The sequence below is a fragment of the Leuciscus leuciscus genome, assembly GCF_965113295.1.
Source record: "Leuciscus leuciscus genome assembly, chromosome: 15".
Classification (NCBI taxonomy): domain Eukaryota; kingdom Metazoa; phylum Chordata; class Actinopteri; order Cypriniformes; family Leuciscidae; genus Leuciscus; species Leuciscus leuciscus.
Genome location: NC_138739.1, coordinates 10741558 through 10765756, shown reverse-complemented (window position 1 = coordinate 10765756; position 24199 = coordinate 10741558). Strand labels below are relative to the sequence as shown.

The 24199-nt window shown below is 40.8% G+C and overlaps 3 protein-coding genes across 9 annotated transcripts in view; 1 reads left to right on the top strand and 2 right to left on the bottom strand.

The window, feature by feature from the left end:
• The window catches only part of LOC309475987 (obscurin-like), a 236966-nt gene extending 230893 nt beyond the window's left edge, over positions 1-6073 (bottom strand). For all 3 annotated transcript variants that reach the window (XM_082139044.1, XM_082139046.1, XM_082139045.1), the window contains exons 1-2: positions 5942-6073; positions 5349-5666 (exon numbers count right to left, since the gene is read on the bottom strand). In XM_082139044.1, coding sequence (XP_081995170.1) covers positions 5349-5666; positions 5942-5990 — 367 coding nt within the window. In that variant the 5' untranslated portion in view covers positions 5991-6073. The remainder of the gene's footprint in view (positions 1-5348; positions 5667-5941) is intronic.
• Positions 1-24199, top strand: part of LOC309476022 (uncharacterized protein) — a 157047-nt gene that overhangs the window by 3865 nt on the left and 128983 nt on the right. The window lies entirely within an intron of this gene.
• The window catches only part of LOC309476219 (uncharacterized protein), a 169890-nt gene continuing 155318 nt past the window's right edge, over positions 9628-24199 (bottom strand). For 2 of the 4 annotated variants that reach the window (XM_082139481.1, XM_082139480.1), the window contains exons 3-4: positions 10226-10321; positions 9628-10030 (exon numbers count right to left, since the gene is read on the bottom strand). In XM_082139481.1, the coding sequence (XP_081995607.1) occupies positions 9876-10030; positions 10226-10321 (251 nt within the window). In that variant the 3' untranslated portion in view covers positions 9628-9875. Of the gene's footprint in view, positions 10031-10214; positions 10322-24199 lie in introns of all 4 variants that reach the window. The other 2 variants (XM_082139483.1, XM_082139484.1) reach the window with 2 other exon arrangements.

Below are 24199 nucleotides of genomic sequence, written 5' to 3'. Positions count from 1 at the left end.
AAATATTTCCAAAATAATCTTGAGTAGATACAGAGATAAACATGAAAAATAGTTCAAAATTCACAGGCATATGAAATGTTGAGTTGAAATCCTTTTTCAAAACATAAATGGATAAACTCAGTGATATCTGCTGTATTTCTCTGTTATTGATCATCATTGACCAGAAGAACAGCGGCTGGTTATCGCTCTGTTACTGCATGTTGATGTGATTTTGCAGGACAGTGCGGGACACAAATGAGAGATACATTTACCACACTTTACTATAACAAACATTTAAATATCAAATTTTAATTTTGATTTTTGTTTTTTAAAAGAATTATTATGGCGAATGTTGCATCATGGGATTCATTCCATCATAAAAGATGAAGCAGTCTTAAACCAGTGTTTTTTCCTCATTTATATCAACTTTTTTTCCTTCAGACCAAAGTTTGTTCTGATCCCGGACATTTTGGACGATCTCAATGGCCGGGAAAAAGAGGATGTATGGTAACCCCTACTACTCCGCTTTCTCCACAGAATAAGAACCCGTTAGCTTAGCTTCCAAAAAAAGACGGCTGACACTGTTTGTACATTCTGTGAGTGAGATCCCACCCTCTATGGACGGGTTGAAAACATGTGGGACAGCTCCTATTACTGACTGTAGTCTTTAGCCTCTGGCCAAAAATCCTCATTTTGTGTCATCGGAGGATTTTTTCCAGACAAAAAAATACATAAATCTCTCGTCTCAGGGGGATATGAGGGAGGAAAGCATGGTAATACGAAAATACCACGTTTTCTACTAATAACAAAGTAATGCTAAATCCTGAAGTATCCCTTTAAATACATACACCGACCAGGCATAACATTATGAGCACCTTCCTAGTATTGTGTTATGATACTCATTTGCTGCCAGAAGAGCCCTGAGCCGTCGAGGCATGGACTCCACTAGACCCCTGAAGGTGTGTATCTGACACCAAGATGTTCGTAGCAGATCCTGTAAGTCCTGTAAGATGCGAGTCGGGCCTCCATGGATCGGAATTGTTTGTTCAGATCCAACAGATGCTCGATTGGATTGAGTGATTTGAGCTAGATTTGGATTGGCACTGCCTCCGCCGACTTGCCTTCTTCCCATAGTGCATCATGGTTTCATGTGTTCCCCAGGTAAGCGACGCACACGCCCCCGGCCATCCACGTGATGTAAAAGAAAACGTGATTCATCAGACCAGGCCACCTTCTTCCATTGCTCCGTGGTCCAGTTCTGATGCTCACGTGTCAGCATGGACACCCTGACTGGTCTCCACAGCCCCATACACAACAAACTGAGATGAAGTGTGTATTATCACACTGTATATCAGAACCAACATTAACTTCTTGAGCAGTTTGAGCTACAGTAGTTCGTCTGTTGGATCGGACCACACGGGCCAGCCTTCGCTCCACACGTGCATCAATGAGTCTTGAGCCTTTCTCCAGTTCACCACTATTCCTTCCTTGGACCACTTTTGCTCTGACCCGTCTTACCATCACAATTTGGCCCTTGTCAAACTCACTCGAATTCTTACGCTTGCCCATTTTTCCTGCTTCTAACACATCAACTTTGAGGACCAAATGTTCACTTGCTGCCTAATATATCCCACCCGCTAACAGGTGCCGTGATGAAGAGATAACCAGTGTGTTATTCACTTCACCTGAAAGTGGTCATAATTTTATGTCTGATCGGTGTATACACACCCTAATAAAATATGACTTCATTAAAAGTTTTAAGTACTCCTTTACAATTTTATTTGAGTATAGTACAAAAGTACTTGATTGAAGAAGTACTGATCAGTTAATGTTTATTTTGTAATTTTGTATACGTATATACTTGCAAATTCATTTTATATTATATATGTTATATATTACTGTTCAAAATACCTGGGGAGGGGGAATTGCAGGATCTAACATCACTATGAATTATGAATTGTCAAGTAGCCAGCACTAGTCAGTAAGATTAGTGGATGGATGCAGATACATAATATGTAATGTAAATAAAAACAAACGTCACAGGACTAAATGCATAACATTTTAAAATGAACGCTATAATGCATACATAGTTTTATATCATTTGTAATGGCAGGGAAGAAGGCAAGTGCAATAATTTACAACATTTTAATGTTGTGTTATGTTGTGGTTTTTTTATTATATATAATTATATATACATTTACTACTATGCAAATGTTGATTTTCTTGATGCAAATGTTGATTTTCTTGATGCAAATGTTGATTTTCTTGATGCAAATGTTGCATCATGGGATTGTAGTTCATCCCTTCATGCGTTTTTGCGCATTTAGTTGCTACATACAATTATGAAACAAAATAGAATAGCAACATCACAGTATTTAATTTAAAAAAAATTAAAATGAAGAAAATACTAAAATTAAATATTATCGTTGTGGCCACTAGATGGCCCAATACACCAGATTAATCTAATAAACCTTTTCAGGTCCAGTTCAGAGAGAGCATTGGTAAGCAAAGCTTTGTTTCACCAACACTTACATTACATTTATGCTTTTAGTAGATGTTTTTATCCAAAGCGGATTACAAAAGAGGAACAAATGCATTCATCAAAAAGCCAAGAATCGTTGCAGTTCACAATGCCTGGTTTATTAGATAACTACAGTAGATGAACAAGAAGATAAGTTTGAGCAAGTCTGTGTCCTGTGTGCTCTTTCTTTGAGATATTCTCTCCAGATTAGTTATAGTTTTATTGTTTTATTGCAGGGTGTTTGATCTCATGTTCTGTCTTAGCAGGAAAACCAATCTTACAATCACATACTCCTTATATTTTGATAGTTTAATCAAACCTGAAGTGTTATTAAAAGCAAATATTGTGCAAACATCTCCTCCAGACATCACTTTTAACCACAACTGTATCAATCCCTGAGCAGGGCTCAAAGAACCGTCCATATCAACAGACGCTCACGGTTTAGCTGGTTAGCATAGCCTTAAAAAATACTGTAATTATAAACTGTTGCGGGCAAAAAGCATCTCTTTCCATTAATGGCTATATAAAGGCAATAAGTTTCTTGGAGGGTTTTAATAGTGTCAGATAATCATGTGTTTTTCACAGTCTGCTGAAGGAAGTTTTAATATAGAGCATCAGTCACATGACATGATGATGGTGGTTAGCTTTTGTCATGATACACGCTAGCGGTTGCAACAAAGCTTGTTACTCTTATGCTAATAGAAAAGGTTATTAATTAAACCATCACTTGTGCATACATACATTCTTAAAATGATTCACTTGTTTTGATATGTTTGACAACATATGATATGTTTTTCAACTTCTTAGAAATAACTTCTAACAGTCGCTAGAGCTGGAAATAACTTCTACTGAAACTTGCTTATCTGCAAGCTCACAGCATTAATATACAAATCATGGAAATATAGAGATGCATATGCAGCTGAACATCAATCTTTTCTTTTCACATAAACATAGTATACTGTATGATATAGGCTATATCAATATTTCACATTCACAGATATCACAGAGAGTTTTTTTGTCAGACATTAGCATTCACTGATTCTGTACTTTTTCACAGTAAAACTGTTTCTCATAAAGATGAAGTTAAACTATGGAAGTCACTTCAACCCCACCCGATTCACAGAAACACACACTCACACTATTCACGCCTCAACACATGCAAACACAAAAGCACATTAACCACAAACGTCCAGTGATAAACACATTCTCATGCACACACTCTCTAACCAACAGATGAAACTAGCAGTAGAATGCAATACTGTAAAAACAAACTAGTGCTGTCATTCTGCAGATTGTATTACTTAAAGGTATAGCGGAGGATCTTTCCAAATTTTAGATAAGACCCGCCCTCTCCACTTTTTGAAAAGTTTGATTGATTCACCAGAATGATTGACAATTAGGAGGACCAATAGTTTAGACTACCCACCAGGAAGTAAAACATCCTCCGCTATACCTTTAAAGTGCCCCTATTATGCTATTTTAAAGGTTTCTATATCGTTTTGTTTTGGAGTCTGCAGCAATAGATTTACATCCAATGTCCAAAAACACTTTAATTTTGAACATGAACATTACATCATTTCTGAAAGGAATCTGCTCTGCTCTGATTGGTCAGACGGCCCAGTCTGTTGTGATTGGTTTACTCTGCTCTGATTGGTCAGATGGCCCAGTCTGTTGTGATTGGTCTACTTGATTGGTCAGATGGCTCAGTCTGTTGTGATTGGTTTACTCTGCTCTGATTGGTCAGATGGCTCAGTCTGTTGTGATTGGTTTACTCTGCTCTGATTGGTCAGATTGCCCAGTCTGTTGTGATTGGTTTACTCTGCTCTGATTGGTCAGATGGCCCAGTCTGTTGTGATTGGTTTACTCTGCTCTGATTGGTCAGATTGCCCAGTCTGTTGTGATTGGTTTACTCTGCTCTGATTGGTCAGATGGCTCAGTCTGTTGTGATTGGTCTACTCTGCTTAAGTTTTAAATTAAATGTATTTACTAAATTAAAGTTTAATCTCCAATCTCCTCCCGAAAATCCCCCAAAAAGTCTGTTGGCGCCTCAGTGACTACTTCGCTCAGAGAAGCTGTCAATCACAGCTGTCAATCATGACGTCACACCCCCGTTTTTATAACATCAAATAACTAACTAAAACCAAACTTATTTAAAAGACGAACATTTGAACTTACATCAGCCTGATAAAAGCTACGTAAAATGACAGTTTTTTGTGTCTGTGTAAACTACAAAAACATGAATTAGTGAAAATGGTGATGTCATCTGCATGTGTATTATGTGTTCCGGCTATAATAGTGTGTTTCTTTACAAACATTGCCAACTACTGGCCTGGCAGCAGAATACTGTATTTTTAATCGTTTTCGCCGATCCGTGTGAACGGGGATCGTTTTGACATTGGTGTCATCTGTACGTGAAACACGCAAAGGAAAAGTATTCAGATTTTATCACATCGTTGATGTGTAACGTATCCTTAGAGTGCAAAAATAAAAAGCTTTTGTGTGGAGATACAGTAGTTCATCATATTTGCTCCTGGCCATTGCTTGCATGACTTTCATTTCTGAGTGAGCTTTATGAGTTTTAAAACACTATGACAGTATGACAGGTGTGAAAGAGACAAATTATCCACACTACAAAAGTTAGAGGCTTTTCTCATGGTCAGTTTTCAGTGTTTTTAGAAACCTATATGGATTAATATTTAAAATGGAAATACAGTGTCATAGAGAAATTTCAAAGATCACAAATAATAAAATAAAAATATATATATTTTGTGTAGTATTGAGAAGAATTATGGCAATAAAATGCCACTTCTGTAATATATAATAGAGTGAGCTGTAATTCTCTACTCACCATAGACAGTAACAGTGAATGTGGTCTTGCTTCCTCTGATGGTCACTTCATAAAGTCCAGAGTCTGTGGTTCTGGTGTTCATGATGGTCAGAGATCCAGTCTGATTATCCACCTTCAGTCTGCCTCTGAATCTCCCATCAGTGCCGTCAGGTATGAAGATCTCATCAAGCTCTCTATTGATTCTGGCTATTAGAGGCCCGTTAGTTCCAAACCTCCACTCAATCAGATCATCATCCTTTAGTTCAGTATCAGAGTTTAGAGTGACTGAATCTCCCTCCATCACTGACACTGATTTCACTGCATCACCACCAAACATACCTGGAGAACAAACAGTTTATAATTGAGTTACCTTTTTCCCAATTTAAGTTGGTTTAATAAAGCTTTATTTGAAGTTTGAAGTTGTTTTGAAGTGACTACAGACTTTGGAACAATAGAAAGACTGGCATAAAAAAAAAAAAAAAAAATAAATAAATAAAAGTGTGGAAAATAAATGTCAGTATACAAAATATCTAAATTTACACATCTTCATATATTGTATTTTAAGTTTTGGTCCACACAAATAACTGCAACTATACATATTTTCTATCACTTACCAACCAGACAGCAACAGCACAAACAGCAAAAAGCAAATGTGTGAAACATTGTCTTCAACAGTTCAGTGGTCTGACATAGTTCCAGTCAAGTCTGATAAACCAGTGAGAGCCTGTAGACAGTAAAGTTGTGCAGACTGAATTAGGCCACGCCCCATATCTTCAGCCACACCTTCTCTCTTCAAAACCCCGCCCCCAATGCCTTTCAAATATTAATTTAAGTCTAGAGGGAGGTCTCTTGTTTCTGACCATGGGTAGAGCCAAATAATTGTGCAACAAATTTTTTTTTTTCATATCAAACCAATATAGCTAATTCAAAATATATGGCATGCAAACATACTGTACGACCGGGCCTCAGAGCCGATAGATGAAGCGATAAGAGCAGGACAGCCAATATTCCCACACACGGAATATTATTATTTCACGTTGTTCAAACAAGACACATTCGCTCCATTTTCTATCAGTACAATTGTTAGTCTATGTTTAATACACACCTGACTGAGGTCTTTGGGGACACATCTCACTGTTTTATTTGCCATGCTGTGCCTTATACGGCTGTATTTGACATGATGCTATTATTCACATTTACTTTGAAGAACTAAAACCAAGCATTTCATGTGAATTATGCAATTCTTATTGAAACAAACTGTTACGACCACTAGGGGTCAGCCGTAACAGGAAAAGGGAAGAGAGTCACACTACCAGAGAGATGACAAATAACAGGCGTTTTATTTCCAATAAAGGGTTAGCGTCAGCAATTACAATCAACAAACACACACTCACAGTTTCACTAAATACTAACAATCTTTCTGGCACAACACTCTTACTCAAATGATGATGAAACGAACAAAGGTGAAGAGAAACACAATCAATTAGAACGAACACGAACGCGAAGCACAATGACATTAAGCACAAAGTCAACGAGGCTCAAGGAGCCTCAACTGAGTGTTAGGGGTGGTCCTTATATCTGGGTCAGGTGCTTAACAGGACCAATCAGAGTCTTTCACAGGTTATCAGCGCTGAAACACAAACCTGTCTCTAGATATTCAAGGCCCCGATATACTCGTGGCAAAGTTCTTTAAATCTCTTTGCAGTGATATAGCCTATGAACATCCGACGCAGTCCATGCTGCTGAAAGTGACGTAGATGAATGTGTAAATATGTGCTGCACGCTTTCCTCTAAATAACTAAATAATCATGCAACAAAAATGAAAGCATCTGATCGTAGTGTTACCAGAAGCTGCTTATAGGCACAGGTATACTAACATGATCATTTTACTCAACAGCATATAAGGGTCATTCCGTGCCAACTCAACCAGAGGTCACTGGCTAAAATTTTTGATTTTTATAATTTCTTTTATGGTGAAAGATAAAGGAATAAAGCCAAAATATTAAATGTGACAGATGTATTACTGAGTAATCCTGTTTTGTTTAGAGGGTCAAAATGACAATTTTATTCTGAGATTTGGAGTCAGATAACGGGGGTAAAAATGACTTTAGACCAGCATCATTATTTAATTTTTACACAGAGATTGGGTTACACAGTTAACAAATGAGCCCACTCTTAGTCATCAAACACCCCCCTAAAAGAGACAGGAGAGCAGAAAAGGCCTCAGTAACCATGGCGACATCAGATAAGACGGTTTTATTGCTGTGAAAGATGTGCTCATGTGGGAAAACAGAGGCCATGGAAACACACATAAAGCCATAAAGCATTTACATATATGTTTAAATCATTCTTTTGATCTTGTTACACGCTCTAAGCGTGGTAGGCCTATATGTGGTAAGAAAGATTTTTTTTTTTCTTCAGTGGCCATGAAAAATACCCTTTTCAACAAATTAATAAATAAAATGTTTGCTGGATGAACTGATTCATTTATGTTTTATTTTTTATAAAAACCCTTCAATTACAAAGACAGGCTTATATATGATTCATAGATGTGTATCAGATGGGTGGGTGTTGTATGGTATTTTATTGGCATGACAGATATTTCTATACAATTATGTTTCTAAAGCATTTGCTGCTTTGTTCTGTAATTAAAACAAAGCAAAGTGAAAATTTGCAAAGCAATGAAACAAATTTAGAAACTGCAACTGGCAAAGAAATATAAAATGGATGCATTCAATTAAAGGTGAACTAAGTAACTTTTTTTACCTTAACTGAACAGCTTCAGAGTCATTGGAATGGTTATATTACTTATTTCGGGTTGAATGGTGGTCGTTTCGCACCCCCCTGGTGCCCGTGAGCGGAAAATCCGCACTTGCAACTTTGAGCCGGCGAGCCGCCGGCCGCTGCGTCAGGAAGTCTTGCGTGATATTAGGTCTTGCGATGTAAACAATTGCTTTACGGCCAAAAGAAATCTGCTAAAATGCTGTCATTATTGCGCTCCCTCACGCTGTCCGAACCCGAATGAAGAAGACGTTTTAAAGAATGTCCCATCTGCTTTGATGTCGTTGATCTACTAGCCTCTGGTGTCTGAGAATCACCAACGAGTTTTTACAACAGTGTTGTTAAATATCTATTCCGAAGCTGTGGGGGGAGCTCTAGAGAGAAACCTGCGAGCAAAAAGTGAGAATACAGCGAAGAAGTCCCGAAGCTACTGAGTGCTGCTTTAAATGAAATATTGATGCATATTCTAGTTTTGGCCACCAGATGGACACAACATACAACATATATTGGCTCTGGAGAAAAGCGTCTGAAAATGCAAACATGTAAATCACTAATATAGAAGAAAAAGTTTACAATATTTATGATATCTGATGAATGTTTTATTTTTATTTTTTTTATTCAATGCCACAAGATAATCACTTTATTTACATTAGCTGCCAGAAAGAGAGAGAAAGAAAAAAAAAAACATAAATCACATCAAATAGGCCTACATATATTTCTATCATACACCCCATTTTTCTATTAATATTGATTGCTAAATATTTCCAAAATAATCTTGAGTAGATACAGAGATAAACAGATGCAAAATAGTTCAAAATTCACAGGCATATGAAATGTTGAGTTGAAATCCTTTTTCAAAACATAAATGGATAAACTCAGTGATATCTGCTGTATTTCTCTGTTATTGATCATCATTGACCAGAAGAACAGCGGCTGGTTATCGCTCTGTTACTGCATGTTGATGTGATTTTGCAGGACAGTGCGGGACACGTGTGAGAGAGATACATTTACCACACTTTATTATAACATAAATCTAAATATCAAATTTAAATCTTGATTTTTTTTAAAAGAAGTATTATGGCAAATGTTGCATCATGGGATTGCAGTTCATTCCATCATAAAAGATGAAGCAGTCTTAAACCAGTGTTTTTTCCTCATTTTTATCAACTTTTTTTTTTCTTTTTCAAAGTTTGTTCTGTGATTCATATTGGAGGTTGGTGGTTTAATTAATGGCTTATAAATATTTGAGTGATATCCTAATGGAGAAAATGAATAGGAAAAATGCATCCAGAATTAAGTCTACAAGTCTACTTGTCTCTTACACTGTATTTCCTCTCATGTGTTATGATGTGTATATTTACACTGTGTGTGTTTTAAATAAACTGCTTCATGCTGTAAATGTGTTTTTATTCAACCGTCATTCAATCTGAATCTGAATTCATAGTTTATTCTTATTATGACGTCCATTCAATTATATACGCATATAACGCTTCATAGATGTATATCAGGTCATATTCAGTTCAATTCTACAGTGATTTATTGGGGTTACAAATATTTTTACTTTTGTATTTGTGGAGTTGCTGCATTCAATATGAAACAGAATGAAAAAAAGATTGCATTAAAGAGTAATAAAATTAAATATTAAAGAATTTTCACTGTTTTGGCATCAGATAGAGAGCATTGTTAAGCAAAGCTTTGTTTCACATCACTAAACAATTAGACATATTTTCATCTTTACGGTTACAAATCCAATATAGGCCACAATTGTTATGACATCTCTTCTGTTTTCTCCGTTTTACGTCTTGAAGCTCTGACGTCATTGACCAGAAGAACAGCAGCAGCCGCAGAAGCCACGCCCATCAGCGCAGTGACGACCAATCGCAGCACAGCTTCAACTGAATCACAACAGGGGGCGTGGCCTTCTGAAAAAAAACAAATGAGCAATGATAAAACAGAGTTGAGATTTTTAACAAGCTGATTTTATTTCTCTGTCAGGAACTCAGATATCAGCAAAAACCTCAAACCTGTTTAGAATGGCATGAGTAAATTAGATTAATATTTATTTAATGCATTCCTGGCACTATCAGTAAAAAAAGCTCATATGACCTCTGAGGTACCTGCACATGTTTGACAGAGTTCAGTGATGTGTTCACATTTTGACAATCCTGATGATGATGCGTCTCTGCTGGTGACAGGATCAGACGTAGGAGCAGCTAAAACATGAGAAAAACATTTGTTATTGCTCTGTCAATCACAGTCATTCAAAGTGGACAGTCCTGATCTTCTTAAGGAGACATTGTCTAAATGTTAAAGTGGATTGTGGGCTTTCACAATGGGACACCGCGTGTGAAAAGACATTTCCTCACATACATACACAATAGTTATTATAGGTGACTTTGAGCTTGTCTTTTTAAGTCAGTTAAAAATTTGGGCAGTCTTATTATGCATACAGTGATGGGAGAAACAAATCATTTCAAAACTTTGAATCCATTGAACCAGTTGTACAGACCACTGAAGGTGTGTATCTGGCACCAAGATGTTCGCAGCAGATCCTATAAATCCTGTAAGATGCGAGTCGCGCTCCATGGATCGGAATTGTTTGTTCAGCACATCCAACAGATGCTCGATTGGATTGAGATCTGGGGAATTTGAAGGCCTAGTCAACACCTCAAACTTGTTGTTGTGCTCCTCAAACCATTCCTGCTTTGTGGAATGGCGCATTATCCTGCTGAAGAGGCCACAATCCACCAGGGAATACCGTTTCCATGAAAGGCTGTACATGGTCTGCATTAATGCTTAGGTAGGTGGTACATGTCAAAGTAACACCCACATGGATGGCAGGACCCAAGGTTTCCCAGCAGAACATTGCCCAAAGCATCACACTGCCTCCGCCGGCTTGCCTTCTTCCCATAGTGCATCCTGGTTTCATGTGTTCCCCAGGTAAGCGACGCACACGCACACGCCATCCACGTGATGTAAAAGAAAACGTGATTCATCAGACCAGGCCACCTTCTTCCATTGCTCCGTGGTCCAGTTCTGATGCTCACGTGTCAGCATGGACACCCTGACTGGTCTCCACAGCCCCATACACAACAAACTGAAGTGTGTATTATCACACGGTATATCAGAACCAGCATTAACTTCTTGAATAGTTTGAGCTACAGCAGTTCGTCTGTTGGATCGGACCACACGGGCCAGCCTTCGCTCCACACGTGCATCAATGAGTCTTGAGCCTTTCTCCAGTTCACCACTATTCCTTCCTTGGACTTCTTTTGCTCTGACCCGTCTTGCCATCACAATTTGGCCCTTGTCAAACTCACTCAAATTCTTACGCTTGCCCATTTTCCTGCTTCTAACACATCAACTTTGAGGACCAAATTTTCACTTGCTGCCTAATATATCCCACCCGCTAACAGGTGCCGTGATGAAGAGATAACCAGTGTGTTATTCACTTCACCTGAAAGTGGTCATAATTGTATGCCTGATCGGTGTATACACACCCTAATAAAATATGACTTCATTAAAAGTTTTAAGTACTCCTTTACAATTTAACTTGAGTATAAATAGTACAAAAGTACTTGATTGAAGAAGTACTGATCAGTTCATGTTTATTTTGTAATTTTGAATACGTATATACTTATATTATATATTTTATATATTACTACTGTTCAAAATACCTGGGGAGGAGGAACTGCAGGATCTAACATCACTATGAATTATGAATTGTCAAGTAGCCAGCACTAGTCAGTAATATTAGTGTATGGATGCAGATACATAATATGTAATATAAATAAAAACAAACGTCACAGGACTAAATGCATAACATTTTAAAATGAACGATGCATACATAGTTTTATATCATTTGTAATGGCAGGGAAGAATGCAAGTGCAATAATTTACAATATTTTAATGTTATGTTATGTTGTGTTTTTTTATTATATAAAATTCATGTTATATATACATTTATATTATACTAGGCAAGGCAAGGCAAGGCAAGGCAAGTTTATTTATATAGCACATTTCATACACAATGGCAATTCAAAGTGCTTTACATAGAAGAAATTAAAATAATAAAAGAAATAAGAATAATTAAAACAGTTTAGAAAAATAAAATAAAATACAGTACAGTACAGTCGGACGAACATTGGCACAGTGCTCATTCAGTAAATGCATAGCTAAACAGAAGTGTTTTGAGTCTGGATTTGAATGTGACTACAGTAGGAGCACATCTGATCTCCTCTGGAAGCTGGTTCCAGCTGTGGCTGGCATAATAGCTAAAAGCGGACTCACCATGCTTAGAGTGAACCCTTGGTATTTCTAGCTGATATGATCCTAATGATCTGAGTGATCTGTTGGGTTTATATTCAGTGAGCATATCTGCAATGTATTGAGGTCCTAGGCCATTGAATGATTTATATACCAGTAATAATACTTTGAAATCAATCCTAAATCTAACTGGGAGCCAGTGTAAAGACCTGAGGACTGGTGTGATATGTTCATATTTTCTGGTTCTGCTCAGAATCCTGGCGGCAGCGTTCTGTATGAGCTGCAACTGTCTTATGGTCTTTTTGGGAAGGCCAGTGAGGAGTCCATTACAATAATCCACCCTGCTGGTGATGAAAGCATGCACAAGTTTCTCTAAGTCTTGTCTGGAAACAAAGCATCTAATTCTTGCAATATTTTTCAGATGATAGTATGCTGATTTAGTTATTGCTTTGACATGACTACTGAAACTAAGCTCTGACTCTAGTGTCACACCAAGATTCCTGACTTGATGTTTAGTTGTTTGACCCCTAGAGTGAAGGTATGCGTTCACCTTGAGAACTTCATCTTTGTTTCCAAACGCAATAACTTCAGTTTTGTCTTTGTTTAACTGAAGAAAGTTTTGACACATCCAACTGTTGACTTCATCAATGCATTGGCACAGGGAGTCAATGGGGCTGTAATCATTAGGCGATAGGGCTAAGTACAGCTGTGTGTCGTCTGCATAGCTGTGGTAAGAGATTTGGTTCTTTCTCATTATTTGGCTCATTGGGAGCATATACAGGTTGAACAGGAGTGGTGCAAGAATTGAGCCTTGAGGGACTCCGCATGTCATGGATGTCCACTCAGACTTATGGTCTCCTATACTCACATAATAACCTCTCCTATCTAAGTATGACCTGAACCATTTTAGAACTATCCCAGAAAGCCCCACCCAGTTTTCCAGCCTGTCAAGAAGTATGTTATGATCGACAGTGTCAAATGCAGCATTGAGGTCGAGTAGCACCAGCACCGATAACATACTATGCAAATGTTGATTTTCTTGATGCAAATGTTGATTTTCTTGATGCAAATATTGCATCATTGGATTGTAGTTCATCCCTTCATGCGTATTTTCCATGACAAATATTTTTAAATTTTTATTTGCAGCATTTAGTTGCTACATACAATAATGAAACAAAATAGAATAGCACCATCACATTATTTAATAAAAAAAAAATGAAAATTAAGAAAATACTAAGTATTATCGTTGTGGCCACTAGATGGCCCAATACTGTACACCAGATTAATCTAATAAACATTTTCCGGTCCAGTTCAGAGAGAGCATTGGTAAGCAAAGCTTTGTTTCTCCAACACTTACATTACATTTATGCTTTTAGCAGATGTTTTTATCCAAAGCGGATTACAAAAGAGGAACAAATGCATTCATTAACAATCGCTGCAGTTCACAATGCCTGGTTTATTAGACAACTACAGTAGATAAAGAAGAAGAGAAGTTTGAGCAAGCCTGTGTCCTATGTGCTCTTTCTTTGAGATATTCTCTCCAGATTAGTTATAGTTGTATTGTTTTATTGCAGGGTGTTTGATCTCATGTTCTGTCTTAGCAGAAAATACAATACAATCACATACTCCTTATATTTTGATTGTTTAATCAAACCTGAAGTGTCATTAAAAGCTAATATTGTGCAAACATCCCCTCCAGACATCACTTTTAACCACAACTGTATCAATCCCTGAGCAGGGCTCAAAGAACCGTCCATATCAACAGACGCTCACGGTTTAGCTGGTTAGCAGAGCCTTAAAAAAGACCATTTTTTTTGTGCAAAAAGCAACTCTTTCCATTAATGACGATATAAAACGTTTCTTAGAGGCTTTTAATAGTGTCAGATAATCATGTGTTTTTCACAATCTGCTGAAGGAAGTTTTAATATAGAGCATCAGTCACATGACATGATGATGGTGGTTATTATGACCGCCGCTAGCGTAGCTAGCGAAGCGGCGGTCATATATATATAGGGATTGTCAAAGTTTTTTTTTTTTTTTTTTTTCGTCACCTTACTGAATTTTTCGTCAACGATACCAGGGACACCGAAGCACCGGGGAACATGAAATTTGGTGGGCATGTAGCCCCACTAGACTTCTAAGGAAAAATTTCGTTTGGTCCCCGGGGGCCACTCCCCCCCCGCGCTGGGCCCCCCCAAACCCCCAAAAATGCAGTTTTTCCTAAATAACTACCTGAACCGTGGCACCGAGGATGAAGAAATTTTTATGGTATGTTGGTCTACTAGACTTTTACGGAAAAATTTCGTTTGGTCCCCGGAGGCCACTTCCCCCCCCGCGCTGGGGCCCCCTTAAATTTTTCGTCAACGATACCAGGGACACCGAAACACCGGGGAACATGAAATTTGGTGGGCATGTAGCCCCACTAGACTTCTAAGGAAAAATTTCGTTTGGTCCCCGGGGGCCACTCCCCCCCCGCGCTGGGCCCCCCCAAACCCAAAAAAATTCAGTTTTTCCTAAATAACTACCTGAACCGTGGCACCGAGGATGAAGACATTTTTATGGTATGTTGGTCTACTAGACTTTTACGGAAAAATTTCGTTTGGTCCCCGGGGGCCACTTCCCCCCCCCGCGCTGGGGCCCCCTTAAATTTTTCGTCAACGATACCAGGGACACCGAAACACCGGGGAACATGAAATTTGGTGGGCATGTAGCCCCACTAGACTTCTAAGGAAAAATTTTGTTTGGTCCCCGGGGGCCACTCCCCCCCCGCGCTGGGCCCCCCCAAACCCCAACAAATGCAGTTTTTCCTAAATAACTACCTGAACCGTGGCACCGAGGATGAATAAATTTTTATGGTATGTTGGTCTACTAGACTTTTACGGAAAAATTTCGTTTGGTCCGCGGGGGCCACTTCCCCCCCCGCGCTGGGGCCCCCGTACATTTTTCGTCAACGATACCAGGGACACCGAAACACCGGGGAACATGAAATTTGGTGGGCATGTAGCCCCACTAGACTTCTAAGGAAAAATTTCGTTTGGTCCCCGGGGGCCACTTCCCCCCCCGCGCTGGGGCCCCCTTAAATTTTTCGTCAACGATACCAGGGACACCGAAACACCGGGGAACATGAAATTTGGTGGGCATGTAGCCCCACTAGACGTCTAAGGAAAAATTTCGTTTGGTCCCCGGGGGCCACTCCCCCCCCGCGCTGGGCCCCCCCAAACCCCAAAAAATGCAGTTTTTCCTAAATAACTACCTGAACCGTGGCACCGAGGATGAAGAAATTTTTATGGTATGTTGGTCTACTAGACTTTTACGGAAAAATTTCGTTTGGTCCGCGGGGGCCACTCCCCCCCCCCGCGCTGGGGCCCCCGTAAATTTTTCGTCAACGATACCAGGGACACCGAAACACCGGGGAACATGAAATTTGGTGGGCATGTAGCCCCACTAGACTTCTCAGAAAAAATTTCGTTTGGTCCTCGGGGGCCACTCCCCCCCCGCGCTGGGCCCCCCCAAACCCCCAAAAATGCAGTTTTTCCTAAATAACTACCTGAACCGTGGCACCGAGGATGAAGAAATTTTTGTGGTATGTTGGTCTATTAGACTTTTACGGAAAAATTTCATTTGGTCCCCGGGGGCCACTTCCCCCCCCCCGCGCTGGGGCCCCCTTAAATTTTTCGTCAACCATACCAGGGACACCGAAACACCGGGGAACATGAAATTTGGTGGGCATGTAGCCCCACTACACTTCTACGGAAAAATTTCGTTTGGTCCCCGGGGGCCACTCCCCCCCCGCGCTGGGCCCCCCCAAATCCAAAAAAATGCAGTTTTTCCTAAATAACTACCTGAACCATGGCACCGAGGATGAAGAAATTTTTATGGCACATCAACCTAGCCCATAATCACTCATTTGTGATTTGCGCCCCTCCCATAAAAAATGAAAATGCAATATTATTCTGCTTTAATCGCCCCTATCTTCAGGGGGTATAAAATAAATTCATTTATGTGCACATTTAGTGACTGTACACTCATCGGCCTGTAGATGGTGCTGTTGAGCGAAGGGTTGCTGGTTTAGGATGATACTGTCACACACACACATGCAGGAATACAAACAAACGCAAGCATGCACACACACTGACATCCACACGCACAGACACACACCCATACACACACATACAAATCCACATGCACAGACACACACACACAAACACACACGCGCACACATGTACGCACACATACATACACGCACAAACACACACACACACACACACACACACACACACACACACACACACACACACACACACACACACACACACACACACACACACACAGACACACACATACACAAACACACACACATACACACACACACACACACACACACACACACACAGACAGACATGCACATACTATTACTTTTTTTAGGTATATACATAAACACGCAATACAGCCAAATTACTCCACGTCATTTATTTTTGTGGAAAGCCAGTGCAGGCCTGAGCGGCGGTCATATTTTGTACCGCGATGCGGTACATCTAGTTTTTGTCATGATACACGCTAGCGGTTGCAACAAAGCTTGTTACTAGAAAAGCGTCACTGTCTAAGAAAAAAATATGCTAAAAGAAAATGTTATTACATTTAGTTAGAAACCCCTCAAAATGGATAAAAAAAAATCTTCACTTGTATAAATTCTTAAAATTATTCATTTGTTTTTGTCGTTGACAGACCAACATATATATATATATATGAAATATATATTAAAAATAACTTCTAACTGTCACTAGAGCGGGAAATAACTTCTACTGAAACTTGCTTATCTGCAAGCTCACAGCATTAATATGCAAATCATGGAAAACATCAATCTTATACTTCACATACTCATAATAAATGATAAACAGTATATTAATATTTCACATTCACAGATCTCACAGAGAGAATTTCTTTCTTTTTTGTCAAACATTAGCATTCACTGATTCTGTACTTTTTTCACAGTAAAACTGTTTCTCATAAAGATGAAGTTAAACTGTGGAAGTCACTTCAACCCCACACGATGATTCGAGACATGCAAACATGCAAATTCAAAAGCACATTAACCACAAACGTCCAGTGATAAACACGTTCTCATGCACACACTCTCTAACCAACAGATGAAACTACATTCATAATCCATATCTGAAAATGAGGCCTTCTGTAGTTTGAGCTGTAGAATACAATACTGTAAAAATACATTAAAAATGTCATGAAATTAAATGTGCTGTCATTCTGCAGATTGTATTTCTTAAAGTGCCCTGTTATGCTATTTTTAACATTCCAAATTTAGTTTGAGTTTCACTCACACACAGACATCAAGTATCATCACGGTGACATGCTTCATGCCGCAGTGCATTCTGGGAGCCATCATCTTGAGAGATTTAATGTCTTCTTTTATCTTCAGTTGATTTCTAAGATCAAGATCTAAGGCTGTGGCTGGAAGTCAGTTTAAGTTCTTGTGTTTCGCTTTTTTCTGTTCTTGTCTTCTTCTGATTCTCCTTGTTATCTTTAGCTATCTTCAATAATGCTCAGTCATCACTCAAGTAATCACTTAATTATCACAATTAACTCCAACACTGCTTCAATGTTACATTTAACAGCCTGTAGTGGTCACACTGAGCAGTGTTCATTTCATCTGGACTAACCCATGTGGGGCCAACATGGAAAGTGAGGACAAAACTGTCAGGGACTGAGTTAGATAACCCAGGTCAAACCCGTCTGGGCTGACTGGGTCCAGTTCTACTCACACCATTCCAAGCAGGATTCAAACTGGTGTTTCCAGCATGGGAAGCGGGTGTACTAACAAGAATGCTAAAGCCTATAGCATTAGTCGCTAGTGCTGATCTTGAGGTCAGGAGGTTGAGCTTTACCTGATCAACTCTTACTACTGTAGCTTGCCTCCGTTACACTTGCCTCAACTGCATATTACATGTAGCCGGCAGCAAAATTTATATATTCTAACTAGGCTTTTTGATTTAGTTAACTTTGACTGGGGTCACATCATAAATGTTTTCTGTGATTATATTGACTAGATCCTGAGCTCAGTAAAGGTATATACGTACAAGAAGCTGTTCTCAAGTGCTTGTGGAAGAGGTTTGTCTTCAGCTACTTGGTGAAAGCTGTGATGATCTCAGCAGATCAGGAGAAGATTGAGAGATTAACATTCGCTTCACACTCAATTTTTTTAAATCTGAGTTTGGGTGGAGGTCCTGTTTAACTGTTAAAGACATTTGCTGCACAATCTTTTCTCAGAACTAACTTTTTTTTTCTTTGTTTATAAAAACAAAGAACCACTCCACAGCCGTGGAGACCTGACCAGTATAAAATAGTCTGAATATAAACACTTATTATAGGCGTACCTGTCACGTTCCACCCACCAAGGAAAGGGAGAGAAACAGGTGGATCCAAATACAACACTTTCTTTATTAGGGCAATCCAATTCGTCGTCATCCATGCAGGGGTCCAAATCCATGTTAGCAGTCCAATTTAACAAAGTAAACAAACAAGGAACAAAACAAACTCAAACTAGGAAACCGACTTGAAGAAGTGTAAGTGACATACAACAATGACTCCGTAACATGAACTAACACAAACAGGGTATTTATGCACAGACACTAACAACATAAATGGGAACAGCTGGGTGTAATCACAAGTGATGGGAACAAACAAGGATTATGGGAAATGTGGTTCCAGGATGAATGGAGACAGAAAGGAAGGAAGGGACCTCTAGTGGACACCCAGTGGAAACACAACAGACACTGTGACATAACCCCCCCTCTACGGAGCGGCTACCAGACGCTCCACGACGTGATAACTAAAACAAGAGTCCAGGCGGGAGGTGGACTGGTGGAGGATCAGGGGGAGGGATGGTGGGCCAGGTCCATGGAGGGAAATGGGGACAGGGAGTGACAGTGCATCAGGCAGCCAGAACGGAGACGACAGTTCATCGGGCGGCCAGGGCGGAGCGGCCAGTTCATCGGGCGGCCAGGGTGGAGACTTTCCCTCGAGCGACCAGGGCAGAGCGAACAGTCCATCTGGCGGCCAGGGTGGAGACTTTCCCCCAGGCGGCCAGGGCAGAGCGAACAGTCCATCTGGCGGCCAGGGCGGAGAGACTTTCCCTCGGGCGGCCACGGCACTGGAACAGACACCGGCTCAGGCACTGGAACCGACACCACCGGCTCAGGAACTGGAACAGACACCACCGGCTCAGGAACTGGAACAGACACCACCGGCTCAGGAACTGGAACAGACACCACCGGCTCAGGAACTGGAACAGACACCACCGGCTCAGGAACTGGAACAGACACCACCGGCTCAGGAACTGGAACAGACACCACCGGCTCGGACTCAGGAACAGACACCACCGGCTCGGGCTCAGGAACAGACCCCACCGGCTCCGGCTCAGGAACAGACCCCACCGGCTCCGGCTCAGGAACAGACACCACCGGCTCCGGCTCAGGAACAGACACCACCGGCTCAGGCTCAGGAACAGACACCACCGGCTCAGGCTCAGGAACAGACACCACCGGCTCAGGCTCAGGAACAGACACCACCGGCTCAGGCTCAGGAACAGACACCACCGGCTCAGGCTCAGGAACAGACACCACCGGCTCAGGCTCAGGAACAGACACAGGCTCGACGGCGGCCATCTTGTCAGGGGAAACAGGCTCGGCAGGCGTGACGTGAACAAGCTCGGCGGCGGCCATCTTGTCCGAAGACACAGGCTCGGCAGGCGTGACGTGAACAGGCTCGGCGGCGGCCATCTTGTCCGAAGACACAGGCTCGGCAGGCGTGACGTGAACAGGCTCGGCGGCGGCCATCTTGTCTGAAGACCCAGGCTCGGCAGGCGTGACGTGAACACTCTCGGCGGCGGCCATCTTGTCCGAAGACACAGGCTCGGCAGGCGTGACGTGAACACTCTCGGCGGCGGCCATCTTGTCCGAAGACACAGGCTCGGCAGGCGTGATGTGAACAGGCTCGGCGGCGGCCATCTTGTCCGAAGACACAGGCTCGGCAGGCATGACGTGAACAGGCTCGGTGGCGGCCATCTTGTCCGAAGACAAAGGCTCAAGAACAGTCTCTGGATCGGCAGACGTCCTGTGCCTCCTCCACGCCTGCAGTACCGACACTGTATAAAAAAGGAAGACCACTCTCTTGGCCGTGGCAGGACTGATGGTGGGCGACTCCGAGACGATCTCAGGGATGACAGCGGGCTGCTCGAAGGGGACGGCCTCCGGGACGACAGCGGGCTGCTCGGAGGGGACGGCCTCCGGGACGACAGCGGGCTGCTCGGAGGGGACGGCCTCCGGGACGACAGCGGGCTGCTCGGAGGGGACGGCCTCCGGGTCATTGGGGAGGCAGGAAGTCTTCCTCCTCCTCCGCCTCCGGACCACCGGACTCGGGACCACCGGACTCGGGACCACCGGACTCGGGACCACCGGAACTGGGACCACCGGAACTGGGACCACCTGACTCGGGACCACCGGAACTGGGACCACCGGACTCGGGACCACCGGGACTGGGTCCACCGGGACTGGGTCCACCGGAACAGTTACAGAGGGAGCCTTTCTCCTCCTCCTGTGTTTTGGAGCCACCGAACTCTGGACCACCGACACTGGGACCACCGGCACTGGGACCACCGGAACAGTCACGGAGGAGGTCTTCCTTCTCCTCCTCTGTCTCCGATGGCAATGTGCAGGTTCTGAGCTGGGCGGAATCAGTGGTGAAGGGTGCTTAGGGGAATTCAGCGCCATGCCCTCCTCAGTCTGGCGGGCCCAAAAAGCCAGGCCCTGAAAAATGTTCATGCTGCTGGATCCTTTGTGTGACGGAGTCATTCTGTCACGTTCCACCCACCAAGGAAAGGGAGAGAAACAGGTGGATCCAAATACAACACTTTCTTTATTAGGGCAATCCAATTCGTCGTCATCCATGCAGGGGTCCAAATCCATGTTAGCAGTCCAATTTAACAAAGTAAACAAACAAGGAACAAAACAAACTCAAACTAGGAAACCGACTTGAAGAAGTGTAAGTGACATACAACAATGACTCCGTAACATGAACTAACACAAACAGGGTATTTATGCACAGACACTAACAACATAAATGGGAACAGCTGGGTGTAATCACAAGTGATGGGAACAAACAAGGATTATGGGAAATGTGGTTCCAGGATGAATGGAGACAGAAAGGAAGGAAGGGACCTCTAGTGGACACCCAGTGGAAACACAACAGACACTGTGACAGTACCGTAGAGATGCAAGATAAGACAAAAACGCGGTTTGGAAAATGGATTCATGATGTACTCGCCCATTATATAAATTCTGAAACCGAATTCACATTTACTTTGAAGAGCTAAAACCAAGCATTTAACCAAACTTTTAATTTAGACCCTAAAGAATCATATTAGCTTGTACAAAAATGACCCCTTTAAGTGCTGCTGTTCTTCTTCTTCTGGTTGCTGGTGTTGGTGTGAATAACTGTCACTGCAGGAGCTCCAGAAAGAGCAAGTATCACCTACTGATACTATAGTGAGAGGAAAACAATCACCTTTATTGTGCCAAATTTCTGTTTATTTATGTGTGACTTTTCCATAGCAGCCAATAAGAAAAACAAGTTGAACGATCTTCTGTAGAAAAGTACTTGGATGAGGTAAACCGAACTCTGAACTGTGTTTGTGTGTGATGTGGCTTCATTCTGGTCATTTATTTATACAACCAAGAAACTGTTACGCAGATCTCCGAAATGCTTGATTCTGATTGGTCAGTCTCAACATTTACTATTTATTTATTTATTTAATCTAGGCTTAAATATGCTTGCTATGTTTGGAAGATTTGCGTTTAAAGAGCTAATAAAATATTTGGTCACATTTTAGATTAGGGTCCAATTCTTATTATTAACTAATATTAACTACAAATTGCCTCAATAAACTCCTAATCGCTGCTTATTAATAGTTAGTAAGTTAGTTGTTAAGTTTAGGTATTGGTACGGAATGGATGTAGAATAAGGTTGTGCAGAATAAGGCATGTATATTAATATATATTTAATAATAATAACAGCCAATATCGAATAGGCATGCTAATAAGCAACTTGTTAATAGTGACAATTGGACCCTAAATTAAAGTGTTACCAAATATTTCAACATAAATCAGTATTTTGTGTCCATTTAACTTATGTGGCAAGTACTATCTAAGCAGGATAATACCCCTAAAAATAAATAAATAAAAAATAAACACCTTCAGGGTGACACAAGATCACCGGATCACCCTGTCTGAGTTCATTCTGTAATTAATAGCTGGACATATATGGTCTCTTACTTCTATCAAAAAATATATTAGCATTTCTGCTCTTCTGCTGAAAAACAATGGTGCAAATGTGAAGGAACAATGCTGTTCCTTTCTCTAGTTACATTCTGTAATTGGATGTTTTCTCACAGATGGAGAAAGATGGAGATCACGTGACTGAAGATCCCTACAACATCGGTTCCCAACAGGGGGTCGCGGCCCACAAGGGGGCCTCAGCGAGCTCTGTGGGGGGTCGCGTCATATTTTGAAAAGTTTTGAGCAATTTGCATTAAATAAAAGTCCTTAACTTTTTTCCGTTCAAAATGTATATAATGAGCGAGTTCATCATGAATCCATTTTCCAAACCGTGTTTTTGTCTTATCCTGAATCACTATGGTACACCTATAATAAGTGTTTACATTGGGACTATTTTACCCTGATTCGGATCGCTGCCGCTGCGGAGTAGCCCAGTACCTGCGTGACTCGTCATAAGCGCACACAGAGAGAAGTAGTTCCGGCTACAATGTTCTTCCGAAAGACGCATTATTTTGTTAATAAACGCAAGTTTATTATCGCTCGCTATAGCGCCAAAAGCCTCAAAAATAAAGCCTCACATTGATAAAGCCTCACAAATAACATGCAAGTATTGAGGCCCCAGACAGAAGGTATTTAGTAATAGCCTATATTCATTCTTTTTTTACCTACACACAAGTGTGAATACTGATATTTTTGTTATTGCATTTAAAATAGGGAAAATGTATAGGCTACTCCTAGGCTTACATTTTTTAATTACAAAGGGCCTACTAATGTTTTTGTTATTGTATTTTCAATATTATAGGCTATTATTTGTGCATAAACATCTGGTTATAGTAAACATACGGTTTATTTGAAAACAACATATTTTGTCATCCTTGCTGCAAGCTTACAAGAGCGAAAATATCATTAAATGTGAAGGGGGGCCCTAAAATATTTTCTTGGGAAAAAGGGGGTCTCAGCCAAAAAAAGGTTGGGAACCACTGCCCTACAAGATCAACATGTATCTATACTGTAGGATTATTCACATTGACTTAAATCAGCACTTGTGCTTTTATAATGCTCTAAATATTCAAAATGTTTTAACTGTTTAGCATGCATGATAAATATTTTGTTGTTAACATTGATTAATGAATGTCTGTATCCAAAGCAACAAATAAGGAACATCACAAGCAGTTATAATATATAAGTTATAAAAACAGGAGTTATAATAAGTGCCTTTGGTTGTGGATTAGTTAGTCCTTGTGGAAGAGGTTTGTCCTCCATGGTTTCTTGTGATGTTTCTAAGATTGTGAATCTTCAGGAAAGTGACTTTGTGCCTCATCATGATAGATACCACTAGGTGGCGCTCATTCAGAGTTTATTTTTGAAGTGCAAAAATGGAATCTGTTTTTCCTTGTTAAGTGTGCTTGCTGAAAGCAGCACACTTATTGTTCTTCTTAAGTTTTCTTCTTCTTCTTCTTCTTATTATTATTATTATTC